This window comes from Melospiza georgiana, chromosome 2 (genome assembly GCF_028018845.1).
Source record: "Melospiza georgiana isolate bMelGeo1 chromosome 2, bMelGeo1.pri, whole genome shotgun sequence".
Lineage (NCBI taxonomy): Eukaryota > Metazoa > Chordata > Aves > Passeriformes > Passerellidae > Melospiza > Melospiza georgiana.
In genome coordinates, this window is record NC_080431.1 from 970,879 (window position 1) to 992,942 (window position 22,064).

The window sequence follows — 22,064 nt, forward strand, 5'->3', positions numbered from 1 at the left end:
TGCTCTCATTGGATATAAAATGAATGCATTAAATAATGTCTATAAATCATTGTGGCTGTAAATCATTGTTTGTTTCAGTTACTAATCCCTTATCAGTGCTCCCATTTTCCCAAGGACACGGGAGCATGCAGTGAGGGAATTGTTAATTTTTAGTGTGCTCTTGCTCAGGGTACACACCTGTGTTAGCTCACCTCCTGTGCCAGTCCCAGAGCAGATGACAGAGCTGATTTTTGGGGTTTTCCCTCCATCTCTTCACAGCTGCCATCAACTTCCTGCGCTCTCTGCTGGAGCCAGACCCTGCCAAGAGACCAAACATCCAGCAGGCCCTGGCAAACAGATGGCTCAATGAGAACTACCCTGGCAGGGCACCACCCAATGTCACCTACCCAAACAGGTACAGCAAGGAGGGGAGGGGAGGGGAAAACCTGCCAGCATTGCCCTGGTGTTCCAGCTCCACTTGTGTCACACAACCTGGGAACTGTGAATCCCATCCTAGAAGTCATGGAGATGGATGATGGATGGATGGATGGATGGATGGATGGATGTCAAGCAGCTTGGATGCCTAGGGGTATCACTGGACCCATCCCCAGAAATGTGGGCCTGTAATCCCCAGGATATAAAGGTGGCCCCTGTAATGAATTGTTTCCCAAGGGATGAGAACAGGCAGAGCCATTCTCTCAATATCACTCTGTTGTATTCATATTTCTAGAGTCCCACACCTTTTCTCAGTGTTTTCTTATGGCTGCAGATCCTCACAGCACAGGCTCCTTCTTCTGCACATGGTTCCTTCATAGCCAGGACTCCTCCAAGGCTGTCCCTGCCTGGCCAAGCCCACCCCCTTTTATCCCAGTTATCTTCATTAGCCACAGCTGCAGCCCATCAAAACAACTGGGACCTACCGGGGCAAGGCCTGTACACAGATATTCAAGTACAATACTGATATTTTACTAGGACTCAAAGGCCACCTCTACTATATCACTCCTCTCCAAATTTAGGGGACATGTGAATCTATAAAGAATAAAAGCCTTTAAAGAGATTCTTTCTCTCATTTAAAAAAAATAATACTACTTTTGTTTCATTAGTTGATGTCCCATGCTTGACTTACCTAGGCTTTGTCATACTGGAGCTTTACAGGGAGAAAAACCTGCAAAGTTTTAAATCTTTAAAGGTGTGGCCTGGCTCCTTTTGAGCTTGTCTCAGAAAGCACCACTGGAGTCAGCTTCCATGGAATTTCTCCAATTTTTCCTTAGTGTGCAGCTATGGATAAGATGTGGTGAAATGGTGTGTGAAAAACCCACTGCTGAATTTGCAAAGGATTAATTCCTCTCTTAATCAGCACATAAGATGTTCTTGCAGTGCCCTTCCACTCCTATGGGGTAACTCCCATTGTCGCCAAGACAGGAGCGTGGCAGGAAGGGAAGAGCATGGAGATAAGGTGGGAGAACAGCAGAAGCTGCATTTTCAGGAGAATATTTTCCCAGGCTTTTTATAGGCTTGCTTTTGTTGAAGAAATTCCCTGAAGGCAAGCAAAATTTTTCCCATTTTGCTGAGCGCTTCAAGTCGAAATTGCTTGGATTTCTTTTGCTGCCCAGATGTCTCACCGTGCAGTGGCCAAGATAAGTTTTGCTTTTGAACTTGTGAAAAAAAGACACAACCCCATTAGGCATTCCTTAGGGGCAGAAGGAGTGTTCACAGGCACAGGGAACAAAGGGAATGAGTTATTTGAGATTTCCCAGGCTGTGTTGGACATCTTGTCTGAGTCCCGTCCATCAGAGCCCGGGCAGGAGTGGGAAAAGTGGGGAGGAATCTTCCAAAATATCACCCTCTGATATTAGGCTCGGTATTAGGAGTGAGGAATATCCTCTAGGAACAACTGGAACCCAGTTCTCTGGAGATGGCTGGGAGCTGGTGGTACCTCTGGGAAGCTGGCCAGCCCATTTAGAAGTCTAAATAGGAGCAGAGCTCTTTGGAAAAATCTGCTTTTAACTCAGGCTGAGCCAATGCTTTGGCATCTCCACAAGACCTCTGTTCTGCTTTTCTCGCCTTGGCTGAGGCTGCTCCAGACTTTAGAGAGGAGAGAGACATAAACAGGGCTGTGACAGCAGGGAGACAGCAGTGCTGCCATTCTGAGCTGCAGGAATAATCCTGTGATTCCCTTTCTCCAGCAGGAAATTCCCTGGCTAATTAGGGCAGGGACACTGCAGCAGGTAGGGAAGGGGGTGAAGCTCAGACCTGTTTGATTAGGAGAAAAGGGCTTTTCAGAGAGCCAGATTTTTGGCTGGATTTTACCTCTTTTCCTTCAAAACCAGCTCATCTTCATGATTTTCAGTGGTCAGGTGTAGGGGAACAAATGGCCTGAGCATCAATCACGGTGCCATTTCCCATCAGGGATGGACAGAGTGAACAGAATTCTGTTCATTCCTGCAGCTCCTGTGCTCCCAGATTATCTGTCCTTTCCCTGCCTGGCTTTCCTGGGTCAAAACATTTGCCCTCAGGTCAAATGCAGTGTTCTCTTGGGGGGTCAGAGCCTGTCAGCACAGAAAGTCTCAATAACCAGGGTTATTCTCAGAAACCAGGGTTCAGTAGGGTTCAAAGTCTCAATAACCAGGAAATTCTCAGCAACCAGGGTTCCAACACCTGCCTGCTCCTGGGAGAAGGGAATTAATCACCCCCAACTACTGAGCCCCTGGGGTGTTCTGCCCTGGAGAGGACACCCCAAAAACCCTGCTGTGCCTCTCCCCTGTGCAGGATTCACCTGGAGGACCTGAGCCAGAGCGTGCTGCTGCACATGACCGAGAAGCTGGGCTACAAGAACAGCGATGTGATCAACACCGTGCTGTCCAACAGGGCCAGCCACACCCTGGCCATCTATTTCCTGCTCAACAAGAAGCTGGAGCGCTACCTGGCCAGCCTCAGGGTGAGCCAGCTGCCCCCTGCCACTGCGGGGGGACGAGGGGACAACAAGGCTGCAGGTGGCCTGGCTTGGTGGCATTTGGTCTCCCAGGATTACAGAAAATCCCAAGGACCGTCCATTAGGAATTGCCCCTGTGCTGGGTTAGTTCTGCTGCTTGGAATGCCAGTAACACAATTTATGGAGTCAGGACATCAAGAAGAAGCTTAAGAGCTCTTAAATTTATTTAGGTTGGAAGTGAAAAGTCAGCTGAAAGTTTTACCTGAAGCATAGCACAGACCTTCCAATCTGACAACAGCATCTCAGTTTTTTCCCTCCCTCAGTCCTTTCCACATTGCCACAATGATATTTACAATGTAATGGACCAAATCCATCATCCCTGTGAGCTGAAGCCCCTCCACTGAATGCCAGGAGTGGGTGCAGTCCATTAAGCAGTAATTAAACCTTGGTGCTCTCTAATTATCTCACATATCTGACTTTTCTGTGCTTTTGTCTCTGCAGAAGGCTGAAGGCCAGGACAGTGTTTGCCACAAGAACCAGCTGTACCAGATAGAAAAATACAAGGCCAATAAAGACTCCTATGAGGTAAAGCTCAGCAAAGCTTGGTGCAGTGCTTTGAGAGCAGATTGAACTTGAGCATCCTTGGTGATGGTGATTAAAGTGATGGGATTGTGGAGAAAAGAAATAGCTGTGGTCTGGCCTGTGCAGGACAAATAAATCCCTTTCAAAGAAAGAAATAGTGACCCCCAAGAGAGGAACTAGAAAGGGTGACTTTCAGGGTTTTTAAAGAAATTAAATGTTTTTAGGTCTCTGTTTGGCAAAATGATGAAAAACACAGGGGGGTCCATAGCTTCATTCTGGGGTGCAAAAATATGAAAACTGAGTGTTCTGGAGGCTCTGGGACCTTGGTGCTGCAGGACAGAGAGCTGGGTGGCAGCCAGGGTGACCCTCTGGTGTCCTGGGCCAACCCTGCCTTGGCTGCCAGCAGCAGTGAGGCTGGACTAGCACGGCACTCTGCAAAGTCAATTTTCTCTGCTCCTTAGCAGAGGGGACGTGGGCTCAGCCTCTGCATCATGAAGGAATTCCCCTGGGCAGACACAAGATTTAACCTTTTGCTCTGTCGCTCTCCAGTCTCCTTGCCTGCAAGCAGAGAAGGTATTTTGTATGAAATCCTGGCTGGATTTCTCTTCCCTGGCTGATTCTTTGCCAAGCACTAAAATTACAGGAGTAATGTGAGCTGTGCAAGTGTTCCCTGCCAGCACAAAGAGCAGCATTCTTGGGGAGGCTGCCTGTTCCAAAGGCTGCTCCTCAGCCCTGGATTGATTATCTAATTGCAGGGGCAGATCTGTGTCGGGGCTGGTTTTGTTTATTATAAAGGCAAGCTGAACTGCAAGCCAGATGGAAATATCAGGGCAAAGCACTTACTCTTTTCTCGAATAAATCAAAACCTTCTTGCTGGGAATGGACCAGCAGTGGGTAGACCAGATGAATGTGACATTTCACAAAGCTCTCACAACTTCCCCAAGCTGTTCCCTGGAAACAGGGGCAGCAACTGGGGGCTGAAGGCTGCAGATCCTGCCTGGAGCACCCTGGCAGGGGCTGGAGATGGGCTCTGGGGTCCCTCTCACCCCACCCTCTGCTCCCACAGGGGTTTCTGTCACTGCAGCTGTGCTCACAGGAGGAATTGGGAGCGCTGGTCCCCAGGGAGCAGAGCTGCAGGTTGCCATGGGAATGGGAGGGGGAGGGATGGTCAGCTCCAGCTCCAGCTCCAGCTCCAGCAGAATTCCTCCCACCTCTCTCCAGCCATGGGAAATGAGGATTTGGCTTCAGGAGGAGCAGCTGGGCAGGCAGGGGGAAAAGGGCAGTGGTTGTGTCCTGCCCCTCTTCTCCTGCTGCAGGGTGGGCAGGGGCAGGCAGGCAGGACTCTGTGCTCTCTCCATCTCTTTATTTGTGGAAGGGGTCTCGGGAGGAATGGCTGTCCCTGCAGGGGAGCTCAGAGGGCTCACAGGTGCAATTTGCAATTTTGAACAGCTGCTGTCCTTGTCCTATCCCCGTGTCAGACGTGGCCAAGGCAAACACCCTTGATCTGCCTTTCAGATCCATTGCTGGGGCTCGGAGCAGGTTTGAGGGTCAAGGTCAGGACAGGAAATAGCAGAGGATGATGTAATTCCCAACCTATTCAAGCGCAGCATACCGGTGCAGCTCCTGCATTGTGGGACACAGCAGTGCAGGGGGAACTTCTGCAACCCCCCTGAATGAAATCTTCCTTCCCTTTCCAAATCCAACTGAGTGGCACCTTGGGATTCAGGTCCTGAGCCACGTTAGCGCTTTCAGAAACACCCCAAGACCATTTGCAGTGCTCATCCAGCGTGAAGAAATTAATTGGCAGCACCGGATATGTGAATTTCCTTTGCCAGGGCTGCTTTCATTGTGTGGAGTGGCTGGCTCAGAGAATGTGCCAGCAGGGTGAGGGCACAGACAGGAGCACTTGGCAGGTGAGGAGCTGCAGCTTGGCTCCTGCGCCATCAGGCTAAAAACACTGCAGGCATGGAACATCCAGAGGCTCAGGATGAGCTGCACACCTTCCCCCTGGCTGCTGGGGCAGGTGATGTAGTGCTTACCAATAATAATAATAATAAAAATCCCACAGCATTATAGCAGTGTTCTTGCTGCTGCTGGTTTTGGTGCTGTTGCCACCTCACCCTCACCAGGAGTGAGGTGCCTGATCCACGCTGTGGCTCCAAGCATGGCTCCAATGGATGGGCACCTCCAGAGGTGGGCAGAGGTGGGCAGCTCCACCAGGGGCTCCTTGGTGGCTGTGGAAGGGTCAGGCAGCTGCAGCCAGCCAGAGGGAGAGGAATTGCAGGGGATGAGGGATGGAGGGGGGCAAAAACACACAAGCACAAAGGGAGGCTCCTCCAGTGAGGAGGATCTCAGGTTCTTCTTCTCCCAAGTCAACCATTTCACTATTAAATCAAAAAGCTTTGGTCTGTGAGTCACTGAAGGTCTTCTTTCCAACTCTGCAACTCCTGAAAGGTTGGTGAGCCCAGCAGTGCCAGACATGGTCCATGCAGGGAGCCAGGCTCCATCTGAGCTGGGAATGTTCATAACAGGTCCAGATTTTTGCCTCTTCATGTCCATCTTGCTTCCAGAGCTGTTTAGTGGTCCAGAAGAATCTTCTGCATCTTTCTTTTCCTCTCTCAGGTGTTTTTATGCACTTCACTTTGAGGGTTTTCATAGACTCCACATCAGTGAGCTTGCAAAAGAAAATCAAGAGTGGCAGTGCATAATTACCAGACAAAACAGGCACATAATTGGGGGAAGGAACTTTCCTTCACTTTTTAAAAAGACTTGTACTTGCAGTGACCTTCTAATCATATGAGCAAAACATGTTGCTTAAATGAGAACTGTGACCAGAAAAACAACCCCAAACCAACCAAAACATTTTTTTTTAATGTGGAATAAGGCTTTGAGCTCCCCTAGAAATCAGTGGCAGGTAAAAGGTGTTAAGCAGTTTGCTGAATCCAGTGACTGAAAGAAGAAACAATGAATTTTCCCTGTAAAACAGTGCTTTGAAAATTGGCTTCCCCTTCAGAGTCCTACTCCCAGGGTGTTTTTCCTGTCATCACTGGAGATCAAACCTATCTTCTTGCAATTCCTCCTCCAGCTGCCTTCCCCATCACAGCCAGGAGTTATGGCTCAGAGAAGGGATGGCTTAATAGTTTTCTCCCCTTCCATCTCTTGTCCAGTTGCAGAGATGCTGTAAAAGCAAGGGCTGGATTCCTCCAGATCTTGTCTGGACAGAACAGAAATGACTCAAAGGCTTTAAACTTCTTTAAAACTTTGCAGCTCACCTTTTTAAATCTCAGAGGGAGTGGAGTAAAGAGAAATCAAAGGGAGTTTTTTGGTGCTTAAGTAGGGTATTTCAGGTATGGAGGAGCACAAGCCTTCACCTGCTTTCTCCAAGAGAAAAGTTTTCCTTTTCGTTTAATTTTCTAAGACCTGCCTGAATGTCAGCGCAGATGGGAGCCATGAAATCATGGCAAACTGATCAGAGGCAAATGAGACATGGAGGATTTAGTTACTCTGAGATAAGTTCCTTGTAAATGCATGGTACTTAATCCACCTTGTAGGTCTGGGGGTCACTGCAACTTCCCTTGAGTAAACCAAACTGTTCTTGTTTGTTTTACAACCTAAAGGACAAAAAACTCAAAGAGCAAGAAAAGAAAGGGGAGATCCTTCACCGTCAGCTCCCAAAGAAAACTGAGAAAAGTCCAGTTTCATATAGACAGCCTTCTTCCTGTCTTATCTCACAGATCCAGAACACCAAGGCTCTGCTGAAGGACCGGAAAGTCACCAAGGCCGGGGATCCGGACAAAGGTCAGTGGGAGAAATGCCACAGTGGGTCTGTGTCTGCATGTGAGGTGTGGTGTTTTTAAACCTGTCCTGTGTGGTGTGGTGGTTTTGAGCCTGTCCTGTGTGCTTTGCTGGTTTTAAGCCTGCCCTGAGCTGTGTGTGTGTGTTTGTGAGTAAAAACTCCGGGTTTGCCTTCCCTGCCGCTCCGGGGGTGGTGTGGGAAAGGAGCCTGGATAATGTCAGCACACGTGGAGTGAAATGCCCTGAGGAATCCATGGTGGTGCTCAGCAGTCAGGAGCCCTCCCTGTCTGTGTTTGACAGGATTCCTGCAGTGCTTTAGCAAGGCAGCTTCTTCCCCTGTTTACACGTCCTCACACGAAATCCTCCGCGCTCACGCTGCTGTTTTGAAAGCATCACCACCCACCCTGGATCAGTGAGGAACCAGAGCTGGTAGCCAAGCTCCTTCCTACCAGCCCCTGTTTTCCTCAGAGGGGGCTAAGGAGAATCCCTGACCTCCCTGAGGGGTCCCTGAGAGGAATGGGGAAGGGCAGCCTCAGGGAAAGGCTGCAGGTGGGACTGCCAACATCAGCATCAGCAAAAAGAGGGGGGAAATGATGAGCAGGGAAAGGAAAAGATGTGACAGAGGAGAGCACAGCATTAATCACAAAGGGCAGCCTGAGAGGGCCGGGTGAAAACTGTTGGCACAGAAAGGAGTGGAGGAAAAGAGGAGTCAGCAGGAAAAATGGGCAATGCAGACCTGGAGGGGACACACTGAGGAGCAGCAAGGTGATGTAGCCTCTGTTAGATAGGGAACTAAATGAGGGGAGATGGAAACATCCACAGTGATGGAAAACATTCACTGTGGTGTCAGGGAGTTATTCAGAATGGTGGTTTGTGATGCTTTCATGCTCATTGCCGTGACTTGGTCATTTATCATTTGTTGTGCTCAAAGTGAGAAAAAATTGTCCAAGTCGTGTTCGTCTGGCAGCATGGGAACCTCTGCTGCAGGGTGGCAGGAGTCCAGAGAGCTGGGCAGGAATGGGACAGAGTTCCTTTAAAAAATGTAAAAAAATTTTTTAAATGCTCATTTTGCTGAGATTTGCTGTTCCTTTTGGGAGGAAGGCACAGGGGGAAGAAAATCTAGTTCATTTTTTTCCCTCTTTATGTTTCTCCCTGCTTTTTTGTTCTGAAAATTATGCAGATCTCAGCTAAAGCATATCTCTGCTTATGGAGACTATATTTTGGCACATCTTAAATAATTTCTGCCAGTTTTAGAAAGAAACTGGACAGAATGAACTTCTTTCTACTTTTCCCAGACAAGTGTGAGATTTCATCCTGTTCATCCACAAGACCATCCCTCCACAAGAAATACACCTGAGATTGTGGCTGGGACCTGAGTGCTGGCAGAGCTGAATTATTTCAGGTCCTTTTTGGATGATTTGAGACCCAGGGAACTGATGGAACAGCTTCCAGTTAATTCAATTAGGGGGGCCTGGCAGTCAGGTTCCTTGGACAGCTTTCCATCAAGGCAGCAGAACGTGCTTGCTTGTGATGAGCTTGGCATGAGGCAGTGCCAGCGTTCTGCAGGAGCTGGGCAGATCTTCTCCACGAGCTGTTTTGTTTGACTGGGCCAAATCCTGCAAAGATTTTGTGCCATTTCTTTCCAGCCCTTGCTGGAGGAAGGTTCTTGCTGAAGTTGGTGCAGCAAGTCTGTTCCAACTGTAACAGGCTGTGCTGGCCAGTGCTGCTACTCCATATTTACATGTGTGAAACCAGGGACAGATTTGGTTCCAAAATGCAAGGAGAGCCTTCAGGGATTAACTCACTGTGCTCCCCTGTGTCTCTAGGTGTGTCAGGGAATACAGGCCCAGCAAGAGCCACACAAAGTGGTGCTGACAAAGGAGAAACGTGAGATTTCCCAGCGTGTGTGTGGTGGTGTGGATATAATTAATACAAACAGCTGGAGACATCTGTGCTTTTCCTTCTCAAGTGCCTGTTTGAGTTTAAGCACTTTTCCTGCCTGTGAGGAGGAGGGCAGATAAATCACCTGGGAAGCAATGGTGTTGGTATTGGGGGTGAGGGAGGTGGGTTGTGAGTGCATCCCAGACTGTTTGCTGCAGCTGGAGCACGCCCAGGTCCCTGTGGCCGTGGGCAGTGCTGGTAACTGCAGTGCGCTCTCCTGCTTCCCTCTCCCCTTGCCTTGCAGACTCCAGTGGCGCCGTGAGCCCTTTCCACGAGCCCCTGGCAGCCAGGACTGGCTGTGTGACCTCCAGCTCCCTGGAGTACCTGGAGGTGCAGCAGGCTCCCCCCAGGACCCCCCGGCTGCTCAAGAGGCAGGAGTCCCCGCAGCCGGAGCCGTCCCGCATCGGGGGCCGCCCCAAGGACTCCCCCCTCATCCTCAACATCGTGCACTCCTTCGAGTCCGTGGACAGGGAGGAGCAAATAGACCAGGTTTCCCCCTCTCACCAGTACAGAATTTTGGGCTCTCCAATGAATTTCCCTTACAAAAGCTCCAGTGAAAGGACACTGTCGCCGCTCTTTCCCCCGGGGAGCACGTCCCCCGTCCACCCCACCCAGGTCTCCTTCACCTATGAAGAGAAAGCATATACAGCAAAGGAAGAGGCTGTGTCCCCTACCCAGCTGGTCCCCAGCAACCCCCTGGGCAGCCCAAACTGTGTGAAAAGCAGGGGCAGGTTCCCCATGATGGGGATCGGACAGATGCTGAGGAAGAGGAACCAGAGCATGCAGTCGGCCAGCGAAAAGCCCCTGGAAGCCAGGATGCCTCAGCTGCAGCAGATGAGCCCCACACAGATTTCCTTCAACACAGAGGCTCTCAGCGGCCAGTGTTAGCCTGACATCCTGGGATTTGCACTGCTCTTCTCTGGGATCTAACCTTTTTCCCCTTTGAGCAAGAAGGGAAAGCCACAGGCACGTTGCTGTCACCCCGCGGTGGTGCAGCACAGGAGATCGGAGGTTTGCTTGAAAGGAAGGCGCTGTCCTGCATATTACAGTTGAAAGGAAAGGGCTCTGCTTGTGCTGTTAAGAAATATTCACATTTGGCACCTGACTGTACAGTAAAACACCCTGCAAGGCTGAGTGGATCTGCATTTTCACTGCTCTCACCTGGGTGGAAGAACCATGAGCACCGAGGTTTGGTTCCCCCAGGGAATCAGTGCCAGGCCAGGATCTGTGCTGAGACTGTCCCTGCTCCACCTGCCTGTGCCACACAGCCCGTGCTGCTGCTGCAGGCATTGCTCCTGGGCCAGGAGAGGGGCAAATGCCAGTACTCTGTCCAAAGTGAGCTTGCTGACAAGCCCTGCCGAGAAGATGGAGGTGGTAGAAAGCTTGAGTAAAGACACGAGAGGTCTAGCTCAGAAAAAGTGGGAATATTGGGATTCAAAGCAGATTTTGCTGTTAATTACATAAAGTAGGTAATAACACAATCATTTTTTTCATTAAGAAAACTGTGATTATTTAAAAACAAGTATCATCATGTGGAAATTCACTGCATTGGTCCCTGTTGCACCAAGGCAGCTTTGGACACACCTGAAGGCTTCTCTGAGGCTGCAGTGAATTAAAGAGACTAATAAAGGACACCTGAGCCTGTACCAAGTCCATTTTATACTCTAAGATTGGTAATGTAGTGGTTACCAAAAATTGGGTATTGTTATCAGCAGTGGAGATTGACTTTCTTAAAAGACACCATGTTCTGTATACCAGTCTTGTTTTTCTAAGTAAATGATACATCTGAGAGGTTGGCAACATCTCTTTGGTTCTGTCTCTGTCCTCAAACCATTTCCTATAAACGAGAAGGTTTAGCCAAAGACAAGGACTGCTCTTTTCTCTCCTTTGTACCACCCCTGTGTATGTGTTATATGTTCAGAGCGTCTCAGCCCACTGAATGGGCTGCTCAGTGCTGGCAAAAGCAGCAGAGTGATGCCCAGAGCATTTCTCTCATCCCTGCAGGTGGGACCTTCCCTCAGCACTGGGCTTTGGCCCTGGAGAGCCCAGGAGCATCCTGGACCCTTCAGTGGGGTGAGGAGTCCCACCTCTGAGGGAGTGTGTAAAATAATACACATGAAAACCCCAATATGATGAGAAAAGACAGCCCTGGAATAGTTGTATCCATTTTCAGATCATTCTGTTTATGGAGAGCACCTGTTCATCCCAAGGGGGCCATTTTAACTCCTTCATTTATAAATGTCAGAGCATTTCATTCTCTTCATGCTAAGAACACGTTTGTGCTGCCAAGCCAGTGGGCAGGGACCACTGAAAAAACAGGGATCACTGAAATCAGGGATCAATGAAATTAAGGACCACTGAAATCAGGGACCACTGAAATCAAGGATCACTGAAATCCCCCCTTTGTGTTCATCAGACTCCCATACCCGAGCAGATGGCAGATGCCAACTTGAATTGCAAACTCAGGTTTATTTGGAACCCAATAAAAGGTTGGAGGAGGCAGGAAAGAGACATGTTTTGGGTTTTTTTTTTTTTTTTTTTTCATTTGTGGAAACACAGGAAATATGTGTAAGGATCAGAATGAAAACAAATGTGAAGTATTTTATTATATTTATAGAGAATATATGAGTACTACTGTGCTAAAACATAACCGTATATTCAGCATAGTCAGTAGCTATGTACAGCCCAACTGCAGTGACCACAGAAGGGACCTACTGAATATCACAGTGGAAATTCCAGGGGGGAAAAGCTGTATTTGGGATCATTATTAAATATATGTACTTTTGGAACAAGATTGCCACAGACTGCTGACTTTGTTTGCCAGGTCACTGCATAGGAAATATAAAAACTCAGGACAAAAAATACAAGGATGGTGCTTGGAGCAGCCTGGTCTAGTGGAAGTTTGAGATCTTTTTTTGGTGTTTGTCTCAGTCTTGGCACCAAACCTGTCATGAATGTGTTTGACAGCTGAAAATACACCTTACACTTCAGGCTGGGTGTTGGGAAAAGAGCAGTTCTGAGCTTTGGAATGGAAACACCTCTGTGGGGCCTTTCTGAGCTGCTGTGAAGCGCTTACAGGAGGGTTTTTGCAAACTGGCTGATCACTGGGCAGCAGTTCAGGAGCCAGAGTGGTAAGAGTGGTTTTGTTCAGGCTCTTCTGCCTGGAAAAACAGGTGTTGGATTTATTCAGTGAGAAGGAGCAGGAATCAGCAGCTGTTGCTGAAGGTGTTGGTCTTTGTGCTTCTCCTGTAAATGGGCTGCTAAATACTGAAAAACTTCACTGCTTGTAGCAGCAAGCTCACATTGGCCATGCTTATCCAGAAGTGAGCAGAAAATCCAGAGGCCCTGCTGCTGTGGCAGGAGTTGGGGTTTGGCATGTCTCCTCCCTGATTTTTCCATCCTCTGTTGCTACAAATGGCCAATTTCCTCCTGTGTATCCCCCCTCCCTTGGAGCTTCACAGAGCTCCTCAATATCTCATCCCAAAGGAAGCCTGTCATAAGATGACTGAGAGAAATCAGAAGAATAATGGGCTTCTGGATAGAGCCTAGAGTGGGTTTGGAGCTTGCAGGAGCATCTCTGGTTCTCCCTGCCAGCTGAGAAGAAAATAAGATGTTTATTGAGTAAGGGTGAGGTGCTAAGCTTGTTTTAAAACTGAAAGAAATATATTTATTAATGTTGTATGAGGAGCACTCTTCTACCTATGCAAGGAAAAAAACTCCAATTCCTTGTATCTCTTACAAGCAGAAAGGACAAAATCCAGAACAAAGAAAGGTCACCAGAGGCCTTATTTCCAGATGGCTGTTGGATAAAATGAGGTTTTTCTCTCCCATCTCTGCTGCTCCCAGACAATTTGCCATGTGTGGAACCATGTTTCCTGTGCATCCCAATGAACTCATTGGAGTTTCCTCTACTTGGTCACCACTCCTCACAAAACCTGGGAAATGTCTGATTTCACTCTCCCTTTGGTCAAAAGCAGCCAGGAGGGCTCAGGCTCTTTTTTCAGGAGGCTGAGGGGTGCTGGGAGGGGATCTGTGACAGGTTCTCCCAGGCATGACTTTTCTGACAGCTCATGAGCAGAAACCCAAGGATTTTTATTTTGTTTAAGCACAAAGGGGATTTCACTTGTGACAGAACTGATCTGCAGTGGGTCTGCCTCAGAATTCCTGGCCCCAGAGACACAAGATTGAGATTTTCCAGCCTGGGAGAAGGAGGACAGAGCAGGCTTGTGCAAAGCTGTCACGCAGTTCTCAGGGACAGGGCTTGGCTCTGTCAGCACACGGTGACAAAACTGTCACAGGCCACCAGCTCTCCTGGCCTGGAAGCTCCCAAGCAAATCTGAGAGGTTTCAATGTGCTGTTGACATTTCTGGAGCCTCAGGGCTCTGTGGGAAGTGCAGCTAGAATTGATGTCTGGGTGCAGAGGCCTGGATGAGAAGAGCTGGATGCTTGTGCAGGGAAAGTGCTTCAGAATGTGAGGCTGGGGAAAACCAAGTGCCTGCAAACCCAGATTTAGGTAAAATGGCATCTGAAAATAGCCCTATGTTAACCTTTCCCCTTCCTAAAGGAGCGGAATGGCGCTGTGGAGAGCAGGCCTCAGCCCTGCCAGCAGCTGTGTCGGGGTTTCTCTGCTGAGCCAGCACTGCCAGCAGCCCTTGCTGAGCAATGTTCACTCTCAGGGCTGCTGCCACAGCTGAGGGATGGAAAGGAGCTGCCAGGGAGGCTCTGTGCCAGGCAGGGCTGCCAGGAGAGAGGCTCAGGCCTGGCCCAGGCAGAGCTGCTCAAATCCCAGGTGCTGTCCCTGAGGGCCTGGGTGCCTGTGTGAGCAGGAGAGGCCCGCACAGAATCCCTTTGGGAGCTGCCCAGTGCTGCTCACAGCCCAAACTGCACCGTGGGCAGCTGTTCCAGTGTGTTTTACTAAGGAACTCCTGGGCCTTGGGGCTGGGCAGTGGCTGCTGCCCTGAGTGAGCACCTGCAGAGATGTCGGGGGAGCAGAGCAGAGTGTCTGGTGCCTTCCCAGGACAGTGGATCACCACAGCCCTCTTCCAGCACTGCATTCCAGTGTTTCACTGCAGGGAAGGGAGGATGTGCTGGGCTCATGGGCTCCTGGGATTGTGGTCCAGACTGGGAGCCCTGCCGTGGGGACCTGAGGTGACAATGGCCCTGCATGGACACTCCTGCAGACCTGTGGTTTCCAGTGATTTCCCTGCCTTTGATGGACCCCCTGAGCCAAGGCTTTACACACGCTGCAGGATTTTCCATGAGGTTAAAACCCTTCATTAGCATGAGGGCTGGGAGACCCTTCAAAAAGCCCAATCCAGCCATTCCTCTGACAAACAGCCCTTGATTCCCACCATGGCAGGGACCTGCTCAATGTCAGAGGGACTTTCCAGCCTCAGGAAGCCCCACCTGTATCCCCACTGCTAGCAGGGAGGGAAGAGCCTCTCCTTGCCTTCAGGCACTGCACACCAGTGGAAAAATCTCCTTCCAAAAAGGCTCCCAGCGCTGTTGCCTAGTGCCGGGCTGAGCCCCTGAGCCCAGCTGGGGCTTGCACAGTCTCCATAGTGATGAATTGCATCTCTGCAGGCAGGCCAGGGTGGCCTGGGCTGCAGGAGCAGGAATGAGCCAGGCAGAGACAGAACCTGAGCTGGGCAGAGCTGTCCTCCTGTGCTCCCACAGCCCCTCCTGCTCTGTGTTCAGGGCCAGCAGGGATGGAGAATTCCCCTGCCACCCAAACAAGTGATTCCATGGAAAATGGGACTTCCCTGGCCACCAGAGCTGATCCAAATGCAGGAGTGATGGGGCAGAGGATGAAAATCCTGCTGGTGTTTATAATGCTGGCAGGAACCACGGACGTGGCACCCACTGAGCCCTCTCAGGGCCTGTGCTCTGGGGTGCCTGGGGACCTGCATCCTGTGGGACTGATTTAGGGCTGCTCAGCCTTACAGGGAAGGCAGGATGTCAGGAGACAAACACTTTCCTCATTTGTGTCCTTGCTGGGAGAGCCTGACGCTGTATGCTCACTAATTCCTTCTTTTCCCAGCTCACTCTTTGCTCAGAAGATTTTCCAGTGAAAGAGAGCAACTTGTGTGGACAGGATCATCCTTATTGAGTTACCTGCAACCCCTTTGAATGAAGACACCAAACCCCAAACCACTGCCAGGCTGAGAACCTGATTGCTTGCTTATTTATTTATTTATTTATTTGGTTATTTATGTACCTGTGCCTCCCATGCTGAGGATGGGATTACACAGCAATTAGGAAAGGTCACACTCACCTCTTCAAAGGGCTGCTGGCACCTCAGAAACAATTCTTACAGGGGCTTCACACTGCCCATCCTCAAATCCTTTCAGGCACGGTGAATAAAACCTTAAAAGGCAACTTCTTCAAGCCATTGTGATTTGTACTTTGTGCTGGGGTGATGAGGGGCAAGAAAGGCAAACTGCGGGCAATTACCCCTGTCACAGTGTCACACTGCCAGCACCATGGTGACAGCCCTGCTCAGGCCCAGGTGCTGACCTGGAAACATGAGACGGCTCTGGGGGGGTTCTCATCTTTGAAAGAAAAAGTAATTGATGCCTTGGAGTGGCTGCTGTGCCTTCAGAAACTCAAAGAGCTACTGACTGTGCAGTATTTTTTAATAACCAGTCATGTAACCCAAGGGTTGCAGTCATGAATTCATGTATTTTAATAGACATGAATCTTATTGCTCCTTAATAGCTGAAAAGCCCTGTGCTCAACTCCCCCCTATTTCTTCCAGCCTTCCCAAAGCAGCTGTGCTTGAGCAGAGGGCTTAGACAAAAAAGAAGTATTAGGGATGGCTTGTCTTGGAAAAAGCAGGACAATGCTTTTGCTATCCTTATCTTTCCCTTTGATCCTCTCTCCAGGCAGTGGCTGATGCTGGTTTTGGTGGCTTAGGTGGGTCTGTGCACCACTTGAGGGTGGAAGGGCTGCTCCTGTCACATCCCTAAAGGCACCACAGGACTTGGCAGGACTCCTGATCCCCAGTGGTTGGTGGCATTCATGTACGTGCAACTTTGTCCTCAAAAACTGTGCCTTCTGCAAAATTGTACAAAGCTTCCTGATTGCTGCTTCCCCCCCTGTAATTTGTGCACATCTGAAGGATAGTTATACTCCTGGGGTTGCATGAAGTTTATATTTTAAAGTTCAAAGCTTCTGCTGAGATGCTTTAGCTAAGAGAAGCAAATGTTGTTGGCTGTGATGGTGAGAGGTACAAGGGGGCAGTGAAAGGAGGCAGGAGGGCTTGGGGCATGGCAGATGTGCTTGTCTGGGGCAGGGACATGAAGGGAAGAGCAGCCACAGGTTGTAAAACCTCTTGCAGTGACAAGCAGGTTGCTAGAGAGCCAAAATGCAGGAGAAATCCGTGGACAGGCTGCTCTGTTGCTAGGTGATGGATCTGTTATCATGCTAATGACAGTGAAGGATGATACTGCCACCAATAAAACATCTTTCATCTGAGAATCACCAAGGGTTTTCCAGACAGCAAGGCTGTATTATTCCCATTTACTAGAGGCACAGACAGAGATGAATTGATTTGCCAAAGGTCACTGACGGATTTCGGAATAAGAAATTGCCCTATTTGAGTTTTATTAGGCTGGGGACTGCCATAAACCCTTTCTTTGCCATCAATCCTCTCCCCTCCCCTCATCCATCACCCCCATATCCCTCTCTCTAGAGGGGACATGCTCCTGCCTTGTTTGTCACTCTTGTCCTGTTTAGATCACAGGATCCCCTGGCTCTCAAGCGTGGCTGGGCAGGGGGTGTGGAGGGCAGAGCAATTGCACGGACCAAGCTCAGATGTTTTGGGCTGCATGAACAAGAAGAAAACAACCATTTCTCCTTGGGAAAATCCAAGGGGCTCCTCAGGGACAGTGCTGTCACTTTGGGGGTGCAAGGCTTTGAGGTTCCCCCCTCAGACACTCACCCCCAGCCCAACCCATGAGAGGCTGAGGCAGAGTGAGGAGAAATGCCAACTCTCCTAAATCCCCCAAAACCATCTCTCCCTGAGTGTCTGCAGGGCTCTTCCCAGTACTGGGAGTTCTTAGGTGTGAATCAGTGCAGCCATGAGTCAGGCATCACTTTTTGTTAGAGATCGTGAGGGAAGCACAGGCGAGCCTGGATTCTGGCACTTGGAGCAAAATAACCATTTGATTGCAGCTGGAAGAGCAGCATTTCCATGCTGATGAGGAGCAGCTGCATTCCTCCATGAGCTGCTGTGGTCTGCGAGGGGAGCAGGGTGGGAACACGGGGAATGCCTGCAGGAGAGGTTTTATCCTTGCCTGGGGTCAGAGCTGGGAGTGTGTCCCACCATGTGCTGGCTGTGTGTCCCACCATGTGCTGGATTTGTGTCCCACCATGTCCTGGATGTGTGTCCCACCAAATCCTGGATGTGTGTCCCACCAGGCCCTGGATGTGTGTCCCACCAAAGCTTGGATGTGTGTCCCACCATGTGCTGGGTGTGTCCCACCAGGTGCCTCCTAAGATGCTTCCAAAGCCACAAACCCAACAGCTTCCCCCATCTCTGAGAGGAACTAGGCAGGAAAACAGAGCTTTTACAACCTTGATTTCCCTTTCTTTGATGTGTAAAATGGGGAAGCATCTCCTCTCTGTCTGTCACTCTGAGAAATTACCTGGTCTTCCTACAATGCAAATTGCATTCAGGGGAGGTGTTAAGCATTTGAATGACTCTGCTCCTGCTTTTCCTGCTTCCCAGAGTACTGGCAGGTCTCCTCAGCTCACTTCAGGGCAGGAGGACACAGGCCCAGAACAACTGGAGCACAGGAGCCACCCAGCAGCTTTGTGGGATTTGTTCAATTTGTGTAAAAGACCAAGACAATTCAAAACCTCGGGGCAAGTCTGTCAAGTGGATCCTACTGGGCTGCCACATCCTCCTAATTGATGTAGGGCTAAGAAAAAAATCTGTGTTAGCTCCAACCCTGAAAAACATGAATTTAATGTTAGCAGGTGCTCTGCTGGATTTGGGTTGCTTCCCTTCACCACGGGAGAAACAAAATCAATCATAAAAGTCCCCAAATCCAAGCCCAGAACCCCAAAATGTGAACTGACACTTTCTGAGGTAAATGCACACTCAGGGCAAGCAGGGATATTAGGAGCAGGGCAAAGTGAAGCAAGGAAAGCCCTCGTGGCCCCCACAGTCTTAAATTTTGGGTTGTGCTTGAGCCTGGCTTGCAGGAGAGCCTGGAAGCTCTGCACTTGATTAACTCCTTCCCAAAAGTCACTTCAAAGCAGGGCCAGGGAGCAGCAGGAGGGAGGCACAACGAGCTGATCTCAGAATTGTTTAAAACTTGGCAGCTGGGCCAGCCTTTGATAATGAAACTCCCACCACTTCACTCTAAAATCGTGACTGAGAGAAACAATGCTTATCTTCAAACCTGCCCTGCAGCCCTGATAAGGGCTGTGTGCAGCACACTTTGGGGCACCAGGAGGAGCTTAAACAGAACAAAACAACCTTAAACTGCCATTTTGTTATTCTCATATGGATAGGAAAAAAATAGACACAAACTGAGCCCGAAACCTAACCTCACCTCAGCAGCAATGGATGGCTGAGCTTTGGATGCTATCCAGAATCACAGGGTTTGGGAATCCTGGCACTGCTTTTTGGGAAGGTCCCACAAGGTGTGGGAAAGACAGAAATTAAAATATTGCTTGCTCCAGTATTTGGAAGGAAACAAAGAGAAGAGGATTTCGGAGCAATGGGCAATGCACCCCTGTCCCAGCTAAGCCGAGTGAGGGAGAACCTTGTTGATTTTATAGTGGCTGGAGAGGAGCAGGATAACAGGGGGTTAAAGTGTTGGTTACTGTGATAATCCTCCAGAAGTGATGTCTGTTGTCTGCAGGCCCTGCAAAAAGGAGCATTTGCATGGGGGTTAGGAGGAAAAGCCTAAATTAGTTTTGCAGATGCTTAGAGGGAAATCTCCCCTCAAATCAACCAATATTCATTTATTAAGCAGGAACTCCGACACTAAAAACATCCCTGGTCAGGTCAAGATCCACCCAAGTAGAAAAGAGCTCACAGCAATAACACAGCCACAAACAAGAAGCTAGATAAATATAATCTATTATATTAATATATAATTTCAGCTATTATATGGATTATAAACCACATTTGTTTCAGTAACCTGAGGCCTTGCACAGCCAGGCTGCCTTGAAAGGGAATGGTTACAGCCTCAGCCTCCCCAGCAAGTGATGGCCCCTGGCAAATGCTCCTGAATCCAAATATCTGCTGTCACCAAAGCCTGAAAAATCCCTCCGTGGTACATTGTGTCTCTGTGTGCCTCTGGCTGGCTTCTCCAAGCTGTCTGTGATTTCTGCTTCACATCCTCATCCTTCCCTGGCTTTGACAGGTGTGATACAGGCGCAGTGACACCTTTGGCTGATTCTGCACTTGACAGGAGCATGCAGGATTGCTCTCTGTGGGCTGGAGGGTTTTGTTATTTATTGTATTTTTGTTATCCTTTTGCCTTGGAGGAGCAAGGGTGACAATTCCAACAGCTTGCTGCAGTTCACTGTTTGGGTTCTTTCAGTCACAGATGAAGGTGGGGGGCTCTGATATTTTCAGATGGCCCTAGAGCAGGGCCTGGCTGGAGGCAGCTCAACCACCAATGCTGGCAAAGGTTTCATTCCCAAAACCTCCCTGGGGAGGAGGTTTCTGTGTGGTCCCCTCCAAGACAAGGAGGTGTTAAGCTGCTGCATGTGAAAGGTTATTTTGGACAGCACAGTGTGGCAGGAGAAAGGTCAGAAGCCGTTTTCAGAGCTGATTTTATGGTGCTCCCCCTCCAAACATCAGATGTGGAAAAGTCATTTTCTTCATGCTCAGCACAGGGATTTTCGTACAAAGTGGATGCTCCTCTATATATAGGTATGTCATGATGCTTGTAGGACATGTTGGCATTACACATCCCACTTGACATGCCCTATCAACGTGGGCTGAGCAATTTCAGGTTGTGTTTAAATAAAAGTGACTATATTTCTCCTGCAAGCACAAGTCAGTTAAAAATATCCCGTGGTTACTGCTTTGAAAATGCCTTCAAAGCAACTTGCTCCTGTCAGGGCGATGTGACAGCCACACTGCAACACTCACTGCAGAGCCAGATTGTCAATGGCAGCAGCCCTTGCCATCAGGAGGGGTGGGGGGCCTTTCCCTGGCCACCACTGCCACCAGGAGCTGCCCCTGCTTCTTGCTGGGCTGCTGGCAGGACATGGCCAGTGAGAGCAGAGACGACACACAGGGCAGATTCTGCCTGGGGACTTTGTATTTTTATATATTTATATTATATATATATATTCATAATTTTTTATTTTTATAGATTTTATAATTTTATATGATCATATTTTATATATTTATATTTTATACATTTTATGCATCTATACATTTATATGTCTATTTTTACATATGTCTATATGTCTATATATTTATATATCCACATCCTGGCAGGCTCTGGAAGCCTGTCCCAGCCCTGTGCCAGCAGGCATGTGACACTGCAGCTCACTCTGACACGGAGAAATTTGTGTGGTTCATGTATCTTCTATGCATACACGGGCATATTGAGGAAAAATGAAAATATGCCCTGTCAGCTTCTCACACAAAGATGTGTTAATTCACACTCTGGCTCTTCAAGCACAGCCAGGGTGACAACTGAACAGCCCACCCCAAACAAAGGATGTCTAGCAGCTCTTTAAAAAAATCACAGGAGTGGCCAAAGCCCCTCATGTCTTTTTATTTCCTCACACACATTGGCAATTTGCACCGGACCGATTGCTTTGACTGATTGATTTCACTGCTTTGAGACAGCACACATATGGAATTATTCAGGAGGCTGCTGTGTGTAACACTATGCTGGAATAATTGTTCCATTTAGCTTTTTTCCCTATGCTTACAAAATCTTTGAGGAACTTCAAATGCTCCTAACATTTGTATGGGCACGTTGGCATGCTTGGTTTGTGCATCTGAATGACAGGGAAAAAATGAATGTAATGCTATACCCGAGGCAGATTCTATACACAGAAGTCAGGAGAATCCAGATTTAATACTCTTGCAGCATTGTTCATATTCTAAAGGTACAGGTCTCCTCAGGATCCACATCTGATATCCTCATTTGGATTCAGCGCCACTTTGCTTGCAGAGTTGACTTGCTGTAAACACCAAGGACTACATCCTGCCCAGTTTGCCTGTCAAAGAGTTAAGGGGAAAAAAACAGTGATGCTTTAATAGACAATGATGTAAAACTCAGCTTATTTATAGAAGAACAGGAAGAGGAAAATACACACAGACCATCTCTCCTGTGGCGAGTTGGGATTAGGTTCTGCACAGTTAAAGAGGAAGGAAAAGGGTGTTTGCTCTTGCTATAGATTTTGTGTGCTGAATGAAGATGATGTCAGGCTGTTTGTTTGGTGTGTGTGTGGGGAGGGAACACAGATCTGAGAAAATAAAAGAAGACAGATCATACCTGTTTGGAATGGTTGGAGCTCCCCAGTTTGTTTGCCCTTTCTTTGGGGCCCAGGGAAATGTGTCTGACCCCCAGACTTCACTGTGGAGGGAGAAAAACTAACTAGCTGGACACCTCAAAAACTAGTGTCCTGAATTTGTCAGAAAGGCCAGCAGATGAGAGGAAAGGCTGTCCATGACAAATCCACTGGCATTTTCAGCACCCAGCACTCACTGTCACTGCAGCATTTGGCTGGGGAAGGCCTGCCCACCATCCCACCTCTAAAAACAGCCCAAGCCAAAAGGCTGGCGTATTTTTAGTTGGACAATAAAGAAGGAATGTTTGTGAAGTCTCTTAGGAGATTTAAATTG

At 48.8% G+C, this 22,064-nt stretch overlaps 1 protein-coding gene across 2 annotated transcripts in view; it reads left to right on the plus strand.

Annotated features, from left to right (window-relative positions):
- The window catches only part of HUNK (hormonally up-regulated Neu-associated kinase), a 37,595-nt gene extending 26,566 nt beyond the window's left edge, over positions 1-11,029 (plus strand). Inside the window, exons 6-10 of one of the 2 annotated variants that reach the window (XM_058018663.1) lie at positions 259-394; positions 2,749-2,917; positions 3,413-3,496; positions 7,111-7,291; positions 9,474-11,029. In XM_058018663.1, coding sequence (XP_057874646.1) covers positions 259-394; positions 2,749-2,917; positions 3,413-3,496; positions 7,111-7,291; positions 9,474-10,117 — 1,214 coding nt within the window. In that variant the 3' untranslated portion in view covers positions 10,118-11,029. The remainder of the gene's footprint in view (positions 1-258; positions 395-2,748; positions 2,918-3,412; positions 3,497-7,110; positions 7,292-9,473) is intronic. The other variant, XM_058018665.1, reaches the window with a different exon arrangement.
- Positions 11,030-22,064: the final 11,035 nt, after the last annotated feature.